Here is a 14761-nt window from a genome sequence, read left to right on the forward strand (position 1 = left end):
TTTATTCAATAGGCTTAGACATTACAATATGTTTCAAAAATAGTCCAAACTGGTGAATCAATCCAAGTTTTGATGATTTCAAGCAGACTGTTCAGAGTAGCACTGAGACAGAGTGGCGACACTTCACAGTTCTAAAATGAAACTATTTGCCTGCCAACAGACAAAGCACATTATGCCCTTTTTAAGGAGTTCATACCAGGAGACCACCTCACAAGTGACACCTTTTGATACATTCAGATACTGAACACCCCTGGATACGGGTCAAGAACTGCCTTCCTTATCCATTTCTGCTCCATTGCAGAAATAAGAATGAAATTCCACTGTATACTGCAATAGCAGTTTTTCCGAGGCTAATAAAATAAGTTTGCCACAAACATTTTTTACCTATTAAGAAATCAGCTTGAAGCAAATCCCTGCTGACAGGAAATGAATCTGGTCAGTTTGACACACAGCTTACGCTCCTTCACTAGCACCTATTATTCATCCTGTATTGGCTATGACTCTTCCTGAAAAACCACCTTCATCTTGTCATTCGAGTTACTGCTCAAGAAGCCCAAAGCTTCCCTACCACCCAATTCCAAATTCCTCTGCCTGGCTTTCAAGGGCTTCATCACCTGACCCAACTACCTAAGCTTAGTTCCTACCACCCCCACCATGACTGTTCCTCTCCTCAAAGCCCCCATGACTGACCCATGCTGCTCATTCCACCTGGAGTATTTTCCTTTCTTCCCACACCTGTCCCCACTTCCAGTACTTTCCTTTTTCCCTACATCTGTCCTCCCAAGTCCCACTTCCTACATGAGCCTCTTTCTACTATTCCTACCTACAATGATAGCACTCCTTCTCTGAATTCCTATTATAAAGTCAGTCTGTTTTACAGCTCTTCAATTTGAAATTTCTTAAAGCACTTTCTTAAAAATCTCTCTGTAGCAGCAGTTCACCTTAGTGCCTCCATGATACACAGAAGAATAAAACTCTCAATATACGACCTGCCCCTTTGAGTGTACCTGCGATTATGCACAATTTCCAGCCACAACAGCGATATTTCCACTAATTTCTCCTGCACTAAAGAAAGCATAATAAAAAGCCAGTGAATATATTATATTTCAATAAAAGTTAAAAGGAAAAAACCAAAACCTATGAGTAGGAATGAGAGGAATGTTATTATATAGATGATCTTGAATATGCTCAATTTACTTTTTTTTTTTTTAAATAAAGCATTTGCAAACTTTGGCACTTTATTACTATTAATAAATAACTTGTAATATCTCTTACAAGTGATCATTCATAATAAGAACGATTAAAAACTGCTATTCTATGTAGCACTTAGCATGTTAGACACATAGAAAGCAATCAATAAATATTCTATTAACCAATTAGTGTGTCTAGCCCATTAATCAATCACACATAACTATTACAGCTGCTGCAGCTGCCTGATGATAATGATTGATGACGATGACGCAAAGTACAAACACAAAGAACAGTAGCTGAATCTCCTGCGGACAGTCTCTAAAGGAACAAATGACTTCTTATAGGGTGAGTCTAACCACTATTTTAACAGTACAGCATGACCGTGGCACTCCTGAAGTCTATAAAGATCACAGCAGTTTCTGTGGCAATCATCACGCAACCCTACACCTCTTGTGCAACACTGTGGCTATTAATGCAATCTGGTAAAATTAGCAAATTGTAAACTCTATTTGCCAGTGCAGTCAGGGATCAGATAACTTTTGCTCCACCCAAGAGAAAGCCTTCCTGTGACAATGCAAATCTTGTTCTATATTAAAATGGCCCTCACTTTTACAGTAAGGAATTGCCCAAGCATTGGAGTCCCTCATTAACAGTTACAACCCAAATGTATGATCTTTAACTGATATTAAACCATTCTCCAACACTGCAACATGCCCTTAACTGCCAGTCACACAAATAGACTATGGTTTGATTTTGAGACCCCCCCCAAATCCTGAAAATGTCAAAAATTCTGAAAATGACATATCCTTCCCTGAAAAATCTCTAAATCTACATCAGATTGCTTATGTATAAATCCATCTATAGATCAACAGTCTTCTGTTTTCTCTAGCCCTGACATTCTAACATTCTAGGAATAGAGATTGATCTAAGAATAAATTTTTAAACGTATTTTTTAGCGTTGTCAAAGCAGACACTATTTAGAAGTCCTTGTGAAAGTAGAGACAGCAGAAGCATCAGTCTGTCATGCTCTGGAAACTTCCAAACATCAACCAAACAGCCCAAAAGAATGTCCTACTCAACAGTTCCAAGGATGTCATTAATTGCTTCCATCTGTTTCCCTCTCTGTCCCTTCCCCATCCTAGTGAAGTTATTTTTTGCTTCATTTTGCATTCTAAAGAAAAGCATAAAGAGCCCTCATGTTTTAAACTGCAGAATACTTATTTGTCCCCCAAATTTGTTTGATAACCACAGCCATATTGTTTTTGTACTCCAGGCTATTTTCAGGTAACATTTCAGAGTGTGGCACATTAAGTCGTGTACTTTTTAAATACTGCTCAGTAAATATTTCAGTTGCTCATAACACAATGTTTTTCCCTGACTCCTCAAGGTGACCAGGGTTCTCCCCGCATGGCATGATAAAGGTTAAAAACCTCTGAGTTGTTTCATATCCATTGATGATCCTTACCTAAATCAGTGGTTTCATTAAACATTGCATAATCATGACTTTCTAATTCTGTCATTTATTCCACTTTTACTGGTTAGAATTTCCCCCATCAACTAGAGCTATTAGGTTACTGCGAAATAAAGTATGCCTAAGAGAGAAAGGATAGTTACAATTTTTTTTTCTTCTGATGAGAACTTTTAAGATCTACTCTCAGCAACTTTCAAATATATAATACAGTATTATTAACTATATTCACCATGCTGTACATTATATCTTCATGACTTATTTATAACTGCAAGTTTGTACTTTTTGACTCCCTTCCCCATCTTGCACAGCCCCCCACCGCCCCACCTCTGGCAACCACCCACCTGTTCTCTGTACCTATGAATTCATTTTTTAAAATATTCTACATATAAATCATATAGTATTTGTCTTTCTCTGACTTATTTCACTTAGCATAATGCCCTCAGGGTCCATCCATGTTGTTACAAACAGCAGGATTTCCTTCTTTTCTGTGGCTGAATAATATATTATATATATATCACATCTTTATCAATTCACCCATTGATGGACACAGGTTGTTTCCATATCTTGACTGTTGTAAATAATGCTGCAATCAACATGGGGTGCAGATATTTTTTTCAAGACAAGTGATTTTATTTCCTTAAGATAAATACCCAGGGACTTCCCTGGTGGTGCAGTGGTTAAGAATCCACCTGCCAATGCAGGGGACACAGGTTTGAGCCCTGGTTCAGGAGGATCCCACATGCCGCGGAGCAACTAAGCCCGTGCGCCACAACTACTGAGCCTGTGCTCTAGAGCCCACAAGCCACAACTATGGAGCCCGAGGGCCACAAATACTGAAGCCCGCGCACCTAGAGCCCATGCTCCGCAACAAGAGAAGCCACTGCAATAAGCCCACGCACCGCAACGAAGGGTAGCCCCCGCTCGCTGCAACTAGAGAAAGCCTGCACGCAGCAACAAAGACCCAACACAGCCAAAAATAAAAAAATAAAATTTAAAAATAAAATAAAAAAAAGATAAATACCCAGAAGTGGAATTGCTGGATCATGTGATATATCTATTTTTTTTTTTTTTAATTTTATTTATTTATTTATTTATTTTTGGCTGTGTTGGGTCTTTGTTTCTGTGCGACGGCCCTCTCCAGTTGTGGCAAGTGGGGGCCACTCCTCATCGCGGTGCGCGGGCCTCTCACCATCGCGGCCTCTCCCGTTGCGGAGCACAGGCTCCAGACGCGCAGGCTCAGCAGCTGTGGCTCACGGGCCCAGCCGCTCCGCGGCATGTGGGATCCTCCCAGACCAGGGCTCGAACCCGTGTCCCCTGCATTGGCAGGCAGATTCTCAACCACTGCGCCACCAGGGAAGCCCGATATATCTATTTTTAATTTTTTGAGGAACCTCTGGAAAGATAGGACAAATGCCTCTTTTCTTTAAATTTCCCATTACCAGAGTAAGGGGCTGGTGTCCTAGTTACCACCAAGGGTGATCAATGAAGTTTTGTTTTGTTTTAAAGTTATCCACTTTTCTGAAAATATCATCACAACTAGCGTACTCCTTAATTTTTCTAAGTCCCCAAGGAAGCCTGTGAGAGAGCACATAGCATATTTCAAAGGTATATCTCTGGGAATAAGCAGAAATGAGTTTCCTGAAGAAATTCATTTACCAAATGATATTCATAGGCTTGAATGTGAAGGGTTAAAAGGAATTTTTATAGGGTCATCAAGTCCAACTTCCCCGATATTTTTTTTTAACAGCTTTATTGGAGTATTATTGCTTTACAATGGTGTGTTAGTTTCTGCTTTATAACAAAGTGAATCAGCTATACATATACATACTTCCCTGATACTGAATCTCCCTATACACTATCTCACCATGCTCTGTACCTTCCAGGGGGTGAGGGGCAAATGGGTACAAGCTAGAGCTGTGTTTTTTTGTTTTTTTTTTTTTAAAGCTCTTTGAAAACTAACTTTTTTTTTTTTTGGCTGTGGGTCTTCGTTTCTGTGCGAGGGCTTTCTCTAGTTGCGGCTAGCGGGGGCCACTCTTCATCGCGGTGCGCGGGCCTCTCACTATCGCGGCCTCTCTTGTTGCGGAGGACAGGCTCCAGACGCGCAGGCTCAGTAGTTATGGCTCGCTCAGTAGTTGTGGCTCATGGGCCCAGTTGCTCCGCGGCATGTGGGATCTTCCCAGACCAGGGCTCAAACCCGTGTCCCCTGCATTGGCAGGCAGATTCTCAACCACTGCACCACCAGGGAAGCCCTAGAGCTGTGTTTTTAATGTACAGTAAATGCAAGTTTAATTATACTATGTTTAACTGACAGCATAGGACTCTTAATATTACCATGCTGATGAAATGGCACGTAAACAAAGTAGGCTCATACTGGTTAGAGCTGGAAGAAACCCAGGATGCCACCAAGTCCAAAGAGGGCAAGTTTAAAAAGAGACTCCCACAAAACAGACTCTGCAAAAAACAGATGCTTCTGGTACCTTACTTCCTGACATATGAACATTTTGCAGAATTAACAGAAACATAGTTCTGTAGAAGCACCCACTAAAGTAAGTTAGAAATAAGAAGATACCAATATGGGTGAAATTCTCATCTGTTCAATGAAAATAATAGACCATAAGGAGGATAAAAATAAAGGAACACTTTTTGCTTTATTTTAAATTGTGATATATAACATACATACAGAAAATTGCACAAAACATATGTATAATATAATGAGTGATTATAAAACCACCACTCACGTAACTGAACAGTTAAATCAAGAAATAGAACATTATTACCACTTTAGAAGCCCTTGCATGCCTCTCCCTGAGTACAGCCCTCTTCCTTCCTCCCGGAGATACCACTACCCAGACTTCTGTGTTCATTACTTCCTTATTCGTCTTTATCTTTTTACCTTATAAATAGGCATCCCTAAACAACAGTTTATTTCTACATGTTTTTGAACTTTAAATAAATGGAACCTACCTACATATCTATATCTCTATCATTCACTTCCCTTAATTATTTTTCAGATTCATTCATTCTTTTTTTAATTCATAAAATTAACCATTTTAAAATGAAATACTCTCATTCCTTTTTATTACTGATTAATATTCCAATTGATGACTATACCATGATCGTTTTTATCCATTCTACTGTAGACAGACCAGTGGTATCATCATGAGCAATGTTGATACCAGTATTTTTGTATATGGATCCTAGTGTACATGGGCATAAGTTTCTTTAGGGAATATACTGGGAGGCAGTGAAATTGCCTATCTTCCACTTTACTAATGCCCAACTGTTTCCCAAAGTGGCTGCACCAATTCACATTCCCAGCAGCAGTGTCCCAATTGCTCCACATCCACACCAACAACTGACATTATCAGACTTCTTAATTTAGGAGCTTATAATAGAACAATTTGCACTTCTCTGATGACTACTGAGATAGAGCACCTTCTCACAGGTTTACTGGCCATTTGGATTTCCTCTCTTTTGAAGTGCCTATTCAAATTCTTTGCCCTTGTTTTTTAAAACTGAATAGACTTATCTCTTTCTTATTGACTTGTAGAGGTTCTACCTTTTTTTTTTTTTTTTGTCTTATGCATCAGGCTTTACTTTTACTTAGGACTTGACTGCCATAAAAAACAAAGTCATTAATCAAAGACAACATAATCAAGAACCTGAGAAGCTTTAACTAATCAAAAGTTAGCATCTCTGCTTACTTTACATAGGATAGGCCAAAATGTCTGGAAATTATTTGTAGGAGTATTAAGTGATATGTAAATATAACTTAAATTTAAAACGCTACTGAAATATGTAACAAAACACATTTTTTTTTTTTAAGTTTGTATCCACTGTTATCTCCAAGCAAAGGTATTTAGTACACAATCCAGACTCATGCATGCTAAGGTCAGAATGTTTCTGAATCCTTTCCATTCTGAAAAACAAAATTCAGAAGTCATAGTTTGATCAAAAATTATGTCAAAAATGCCTAACACCAATGAATAAAATCAACAGTAGGAAATTTGACTGTTGAAAAATGAAAAATTGAAATTTCAACTGTAAACAGAGCTTTATATTTAAAAAAAAAAAATTGCTCCTACAGTCAGTATTTTTCCTTTCCTAACAAGAGTATTATCCTGCTTAGCAATAGAACAATGTTTTAATTACTTACTTAATAAATGCTGGTGGCATATCTCTCTTCAAAATCTGATCCTCGGTGGTCTGAACGGTCTCTTTCCCAACCTACAGGGAAAAAAGATTCACAATTCAAATTTAAATTCTCAGACTTTTAAAACTATTATTTAAACATATTTGAAACATACACATTACACATACTCTATCATTGAAAATGATAGATTTGAAGAAAATTTCTGGATTTTTTGAAATTATTAAGATTGCTCCCACATATGCTTCCATAATACACCTGGATAACAATATAGAGTGCAAATATAATGTATTAACCCTGTTCCAGAGTAATTAATTTGAAGGCATCATTGAGCACAGTGAGAAAAAAAAAAATTCATCATTGAGAATATATATGTTTGTGTATATTTATGTTTAATGACAAACTGCTACACCTCTGAAAGAGTACATGAAGTACATGAATCCAGTTAGGTAGGCTAAAATGTCTATTCAGAAAAAAATGGATATTACTGGAACTGGGAAAATATGTGAAACAATCATAACTCTGAAACTAGAAACCAAACATATGAAAGTACACAACTTCACTAGTAATCAACATGATGTTTTCCCTAATCATAGAGCAACTTAAAAAGAAATAATATATAATGCTAAATGTTGCAATGGAATAGTATTACACCCTGTTGGTAGCGATGTAAACTGGTATATTCTCTTTGCAAAATCATTTGCTAGTATGTGTTAACAGACAAAAACGTCCTATCTAGGAATTCCACTTATGAGAATATACCCTATAAGCAATAATACCAAGTGTGGTAACCACAATATTTACAAAAATATTCACTATCATGTTAGTTAAAAAAGCAAAAACATTTTCAAAATAACTTATCCAACAATGAGGAACAGTTAAGTAAATTAAGATATATCTTTAGACTTAGTACTACGGAGCCATTAAAACAATGGTTATAAAGACTCAGCACTATGGGAAAATGTTTATGACATTATACTTCGTTTAAAAGGAGGAATAAAAAATAATAAATACATTATGATTACAACAAACCCAAAACTCATTATGTACATGGCAAAATACTGAAAGAATATAAAACAAAATGTGTTTATTAATGTTTGCAAAATTTTGAGTGAATTTGTATCTGTATTTCCTGTTTTCTAATTTTCTGAAATGAGAATATATCATTTTTGTAATTTAAAATGTAAAATTAAAATGTTACTCTCGGTTACTTAAGTGTAATTATTTCCTACCTAAAAATTTTATTAATTATCTGTCATTTTATATAAATCTTCCCCAAAAGTAATGGCCAAAAATTTTAAAAACATATCAAAATACTGCCACACTAACCAGATTGTGTGCATGTACACATGTATTTATTATACCACAAATGGTATACATACTCACTTTCTTTAAAGTCATTCCTATGTAGGGCCTGGATGTCAATTTTTCTTTAACTATATCATATATTACAAAGCACTCTAAAAGAAATAAACTTTAATATAAGGAATAGTGAAATTCACCCTTTTATCAATATAAAGCTACTTAGGAATATTAAATCGTAAATATAAACCACATTTTAATGCAGAAATCTGTGAAATTTTTAAAACCCAGAACGGAAAGTATCTCAATCCTATTATTCAACTGTTTAACTTTTATTGAGTTTAAAGAAGAAAAACGAGTTTAAAAAATTCCTAAATGCACAGTAAAGCAGCTAAAGCAAATATCACAATAAACTATTCTCAGGGAATACCAGTCAGGCATGAGTTAATAAATACAAGTTTTTTCTCTCAAGTTAATAGCTCAGAAAAAAGCAAGACACATATACCACTGTGTAATAGCCAGTGCTTTTGTAGACAATAGACTGTCTGTATCATAATAAAACCCTTTCAAATCAGCAGCTGGTTCTCTAGAGTTCCTCAGATCAAAACATGACAGAATATTTCCAGATGTATTGTTCACCATAGTTTCTAACAAAAATCAGCCATTCAAAAAGCTGTGGGCCATGACTTCATGAAGGAAAAGATGAAGTGCAGCAACAAAGTCACTAGTTCATACTAAGCATAAAGGGTCTAGAAGGATATTCACACTTAGAGCAATGGCAATTCCTTTTATTTTACACCCCATGTGTACATACATAGAGAGAGCCAAAGAGAGACAGGGGCAGAGAGAAAGAGAGAGAGTGAGCAAGCCAGGGGAGTGGGGAGAATTCCTCTTATATCTGCTTTAGAAAGTATTCAGTTATTCAGTGTTATTAAACATTTATTGAATGCAACTACATGTGCCAGTCACTGTTCCAGGTACTTTAGACAGAGCGGGAGTAAAAATAAGTTTCCTTCCCTCATGGAAGTTATATTCCAGTGGGAGTAGACAGAGAGAGAGCACACAAGTAAATAAATAAATAAATAAACAAAATCATTCCAGGTAATAGTAAAGATGACGCTACAAAGAGTATGGGGTAGGAGTAGAGGGAGCCTACTTTAAAAAGTGTGGACAGGGCTTCCCTGGTGGCGCAATGGTTAAGAATCCACTTGCCAGTGCAGGGGACACGGGTTCGAGCCCTGGTCCGGGAAGATCCCACATGCCGCGGAGCAACTAAGTCCGTGCACCACAACTACTAAGCCTGCGCTCTAGAGCTCATGAGCCACAACTACTGAGCCCATGTGCCACAACTACTGAAGCCCACATGCCTAGAGCCCGTGCTCCGCAACAAGAGACGCCATAGCAATGAAAAGCCCGTGCACCCCAACAAAGAGTAGCCCCCGCTCACCACAACTAGAGAAAGCCCGTTGCACAGCAACAAGGACCCAATGTAGCCAAAAATAAAAATAAATTAAATAAATTTTTTTAAAAACTCAATAGTGATAAAACAAACAATCCAATTAAAAAAAAAAAAAAACAGTGGACGAAGAAGTAACATTGGAGCTGAGATTCTGAAGCTGAAAAGGAACCACTCATGCAAGAGCTGGGAAAGAACAATCAAGAGGGAGAAGCAAGAAAAAGGTCCAAAGGCAGGAAAGTTTGGGTATACTAAAGGAGCCTTAAGGAGGCCAGAGTGGCTGAAGCTCAGTGAGGGGGGGAGGTGTGGTGATGAGGTTGGGTAAGAAGGCAAGGGTCAGATCACAAAAGAGCCTTTTAGGCCAAGTTAAGGTGTCTGGAATCTTTCCTAAGTACAACAGGAAGCAGAAGTGCTAAACAAGAGACTGACATGATTTTTTTTTTTTTTAAAGGTCATTTTGCCTGGTATAAAGAGAAGTGATCTTAGCAAGCAAGGAGAAGCAGAGTGACCAGTTAGGAGGCTACCGTAGTCATCCAGGGGAATGATGGTAGTGACTTAAAACAAGACGCGAAAGTGGACATGGAGAATTAGTTCTTTTGGAGGAAGAGCTAATGGGACTTGCTCTTGGAATGGGTGAAGCAGGGGTTGGGGAGTGGACTGAGGGAAAGAAAAATTTAAAATAACACATAGATCAATTAAGTAAAATGTCTTCAAAAGCAGCAATGCTAAAAGGATGATGTATAGCAAAGATTTAACATGAAAGGATAAAACAATCATGAGTAAACCAGGCAAAACCACTGAAACAGTTTTTCAATAGCAACTATTCTGACCCCAGTAGAGGTAATTACTAAAGAATGAATTCTATTCAAATTTCTATTTTAGGTCTCTTTTGTAAAGGTAGGGGGTAGGTGAGGAAACAGAAATAGACAATAAAAACATACTCAAGGGCTACTTATTTTAAAACTATTTTTAAGTATTTAAGTGATGGGAACTAAATGTGATTTATTATTCTAAGCTGCATTCATAACTGCAGTGATAGTATCCATAATCACTTTGATCTTCAATACACTCAGCCTATAATTAGGTTACACACAATGAATGGTCCTGTTTTTAAGGCATAACACATAAAACGTGACTATGTAGAATGAATGCCATTTTTACTTGGGGAATTGATTTTTGGCCATGCTGTCCAATAGAACTTTCTGTTATGATGGAAATGTTCTATTTATGTTCTATTTAATTTGTGCTATCCAATACAGTAGCCATTAGCCACTTGTGGCTACTGAGCACTTGAAATATGGCTAGTGCAACTGAAAAACTGAATTATTACTTTTATTTAATTTTAATTAATTTTAATCTCTTTTATTAACACTATTTTTTAAACAGCCATTTTAGCTTTACAGCAAAATTGAGAAGATACAGAGATTTCCCATATACTCCCCGCCCCCATACCAATAGCCTCCCCCATTATCAATGCCCCCCACCAGAGTGGTACATTTGTTACAACTGATGAACCTACCATTGACACATCATAATCACCCCCAAATTCATAGTTTGCATTACATTCCACTCTTGGTGTTGCACATTCTATGGGTTTGGACACATGTATAATGACAGGTATCCGTGATCATGGTATGACACAGGGTTTTGCCCTAAAAATCCTGTGCTTTGCCTATTCATCCCTCCACCCCAAACCTCTGAAAACCACTGATCTTTTTACTGTCTCCATAGTTTTGCCTCTTCCTGAACGTCATATAGTTAGAATCATACAGTATATAGCCTTTTCAGGTCGTCTTCTTTCATTTAATTTGAATTTAAATTCCACACGTGCCTACCATACTGGACAGCTCAGGTCTATGGGACTTGCACTGTCTCCTAAAACTGGTCTTCCTGCCTCCAGACTTCCTTCTTCTAATTCACTCGTCACGTGGCTGCTAGATTAACCTTGATTTTTACCTTTGCTACGTGGTGTCTTCAGAGAAGAAGGGAGCTGGGCCTAGAGAGACAGCAGTTGCCGCATGGAGGAGAGAGGGATCAGACAGCCCAAGCACAAAGAAGAGCACAGGCCAAGCCTCAAATGGGTTTGAGCACATGGTTGACTAGACAAGAAAAACAGGCTGGTGTGCCTTCAGCAAAGGAAATGAGGCTAGAAAGGAAAGCTGGAGTCAGCCTGGGAAGGGCTTTGTGTGCCAAGGGAAGGCAGAGAGGATTGCGTAACTTAACCTGCCCATTTATTCAAAGGCTGTCATCCTTTGTTCTAGATCTAAATCTTTTCAATTCAGTGTTCTATTGCTGTATCAAGTATCAAGTCAAGAACTTCCAAAGAAGCCAGTTTCTAAAGATATGCAGGACCAGAAAGGCATCTTCTATGTGTAAACAGCTGGCAAAACCTATTGAGGAGAGCTGGAGACAAAACTTCCCGTTTTTTAAGCCATCGACCAGGAGATGACAGGAAATGCGCTTTCCTCCTCTCTCCCCACACTATCAAAACAAAAAGTTTCTACAGCAGCCATCTTTTCCAAATAAAAAGAGTAGAGCAATTCAGAAAGGGATTCACAAAATGCTCTTTGTTAACTAGCAGGAATCTTCGCGGCTTGTGGTAAAACATTATTCCTGGAGGTCAACCTTAGTATGGGGAAGCATATGCCTAGTACAGGCCACAACTTTGCAAACAAGCGGGAAGTGATCAACTTGACAAATGCTTCTCGAACCTGTGCAGCACCAGGTCATCAAAATTCTTGCCTAGTTAAGCCAAATGTTTTTGCTACATACATGTTAAGAGCACATGTATGGGAATTTGGTGACTTGATTTCTAGTTCCAGCTTAGCTAATAAACGGCTATGTAACCTCAAATAAATCATTTGATTACTCAATTATTTCTTCTGTACTACGTGATCTCATTGGGGGTCTTCTTACTTGTCTACTGTGTGTTGGCCAAACTCCCTTTTAGCTCTCTGATGAAGAAAACTTACTTTTAAATTTATATTTTCTACCTTAAGTCCTCATTTTCTACCTCAAATTCTTTTGTAGAACAAGGTATAAAACGATTAATAAATACAAAATTTAAAAGCTCTCACTTCCTACACATTTTATCTGTATGTTTTATCAGTGTGAGATTAAACTAAAGTAGATGCCTGATTTTTTTAACCTTAAAATAAGTCTTGGGCTTCCCTGGTGGCGCAGTGGTTGAGAATCTGCCTGCTAATGCAGGAGACACGGGTTCGAGCCCTGGTCTGGGAAGATCCCACATGCCGCGGAGCAACTAGGCCCGTGAGCCACAGCTACTGAGCCTGCGCGTCTGGAGCCTGTGCTCCGCAACAGGAGAGGCCACAATAGTGAGAGGCCCGCGCACCGCGATGAGGAGTGGCCCCCGCTTGCCACAACTGGAGGAAGCCCTCGCACAGAAACGAAGACCCACCACAGCCAAATAAATAAATAATTAATTAAAGGTGCTAAAAAAAAAACAGGAAAAAAAATAAAATAGAATAAGTCTTATTCCTTCTGAAAAAAAGACCTATATGTTAAAGGGCTTAAAAAAAAAAAAAAAAAAAAACCCAGAGAAAAGAATGACAAATAGGTCTTAGTTATAGTCTTAAGTTCTCAGAAGGTTTTCCAGGTCAGCATTTAACAACAACCCTTTCAAAGTAATCTAACTTTACAGTAAATACATTTTATTTCTTCCAAACTTTATTCCATTGCTGAAACTCAGATTTGTTGGTTCTATTCACTGTTAAAATTACATCTTTTATTTTCTTCTTCAGAGAATTGCTTCTAACTCCTGAGGCCCAATTCCATTCAATTCAATAAACAGGCAGTAAGTGCCAACTATGTGTCCGCTAGGTGCTGGGAAGAGAATGAGATAAGAAATAAAGCATCCTTAGACATACGAACTGAAATAATGGTAGTGAATGAGTAAAAGGCCTGGGGGCATTTTTAGGGGGCTTGGCAGGAAGATGTTTCTTTTGAAGAGCTCTTACTTCAGTTCTGTAGTTAATTTAAATATCTTTTGTTCACTACATGACTTTAGTTCAAAATTCTATGTGAGAGGCCTTTTGTCTTCTGCTGTTGTTATTACTCCTTTTATCACAATCTACTCCGATTTGGTTCAGTAATTCAGTAGAGAGATTTGGTTTCTTTCCAGCAAAAAAAAAAAAACAAAAAAAACCTTGGCTGGTTCAAGTCACTACCCAGACTAAAAAATATGTTAATGTAGATGTCTCCCTTAGCTAGACTAAGTATAAGAAAACAGGAAGACAAAACACAGCAGGGAGGACTTGTGTTATTAGCGATTTGTACAGTATAAGTGGTAACTATAGAGCATTACGTTAAAAAGGTGGCAGGGAGATGGTAATCAACAGAAGTTGCTAATGTATTTAGACAAGAAGATACAAATGATGAAAATGTAAGCCTAACTTAAAGTTACAGTAGGCCAAGCCAAGCTATGGGGTCAACTGACTGACCAACTGATTATGACCAGACAAGGGAGTGTGCATCCATCTGCCTATTAGTTTGGCTCAAATCAGTGTTTCTTATGGCATAAGTATCAATCTATTATACTGAACAGCCATTCTGATAGGCAGCTGTGTCCAGTACCATGCGTGGGTCATACAAGGATAATAATAATGTATGTGACCCAACATCAGCAACACTTTTGGTTGTTTTCCTGCAGTGCTTGGTGATGGACTTGTGATCTATCCACCCCCTCACTGGTACCTTTTGTATCATTCACAGAGGACACACCAGAGCCAAGTGTTTAAAAAAGCCATATATACCAGAAAAACCAGAACTCTCTAAGCTACTCTGATTTCCAACTCACTCATTCATTTAATCAAGCACTTATTGAGAACTTCCCATGTGGTAGGCAGTATGTACAACACTGTGTGTGATGGGAATACAAAAAATAAGTGAGACTCAGGCCTCGCCCTTCACAGACATGACAAATGCTTAAACAAATCATTGTAACACAGGGTAATGCTCTAACAAGAGTTATATCCAAGTTTCACAGAGGAAAAGAAACTCTAGGAAGGCTGATAAGAGTTCTCCAGGAATAATGGGATTTGGGGAAAAAAGGAGAGGTTTCCAATAGTGGAGAAGCATATGTGAAAGTATGGCCAGTTCAGGGAACACAGACCCACCTGGCTGGAACACAGGGTATTGGGTGGAGAAGAGGTATAGAGAATAGGAAGTTGAA

At 38.0% G+C, this 14761-nt stretch overlaps 1 protein-coding gene across 2 annotated transcripts in view; it reads right to left on the reverse strand.

The window, feature by feature from the left end:
- VCL (vinculin) overlaps positions 1–14761 on the reverse strand; it is a 101311-nt gene that overhangs the window by 63179 nt on the left and 23371 nt on the right. For both annotated transcript variants that reach the window (XM_057531177.1, XM_057531178.1), the window contains exon 2: positions 6819–6889. In XM_057531177.1, coding sequence (XP_057387160.1) covers positions 6819–6889 — 71 coding nt within the window. The remainder of the gene's footprint in view (positions 1–6818; positions 6890–14761) is intronic.

The sequence above is a fragment of the Balaenoptera acutorostrata genome, chromosome 16 (assembly GCF_949987535.1).
Source record: "Balaenoptera acutorostrata chromosome 16, mBalAcu1.1, whole genome shotgun sequence".
NCBI classification, from domain to species: domain Eukaryota; kingdom Metazoa; phylum Chordata; class Mammalia; order Artiodactyla; family Balaenopteridae; genus Balaenoptera; species Balaenoptera acutorostrata.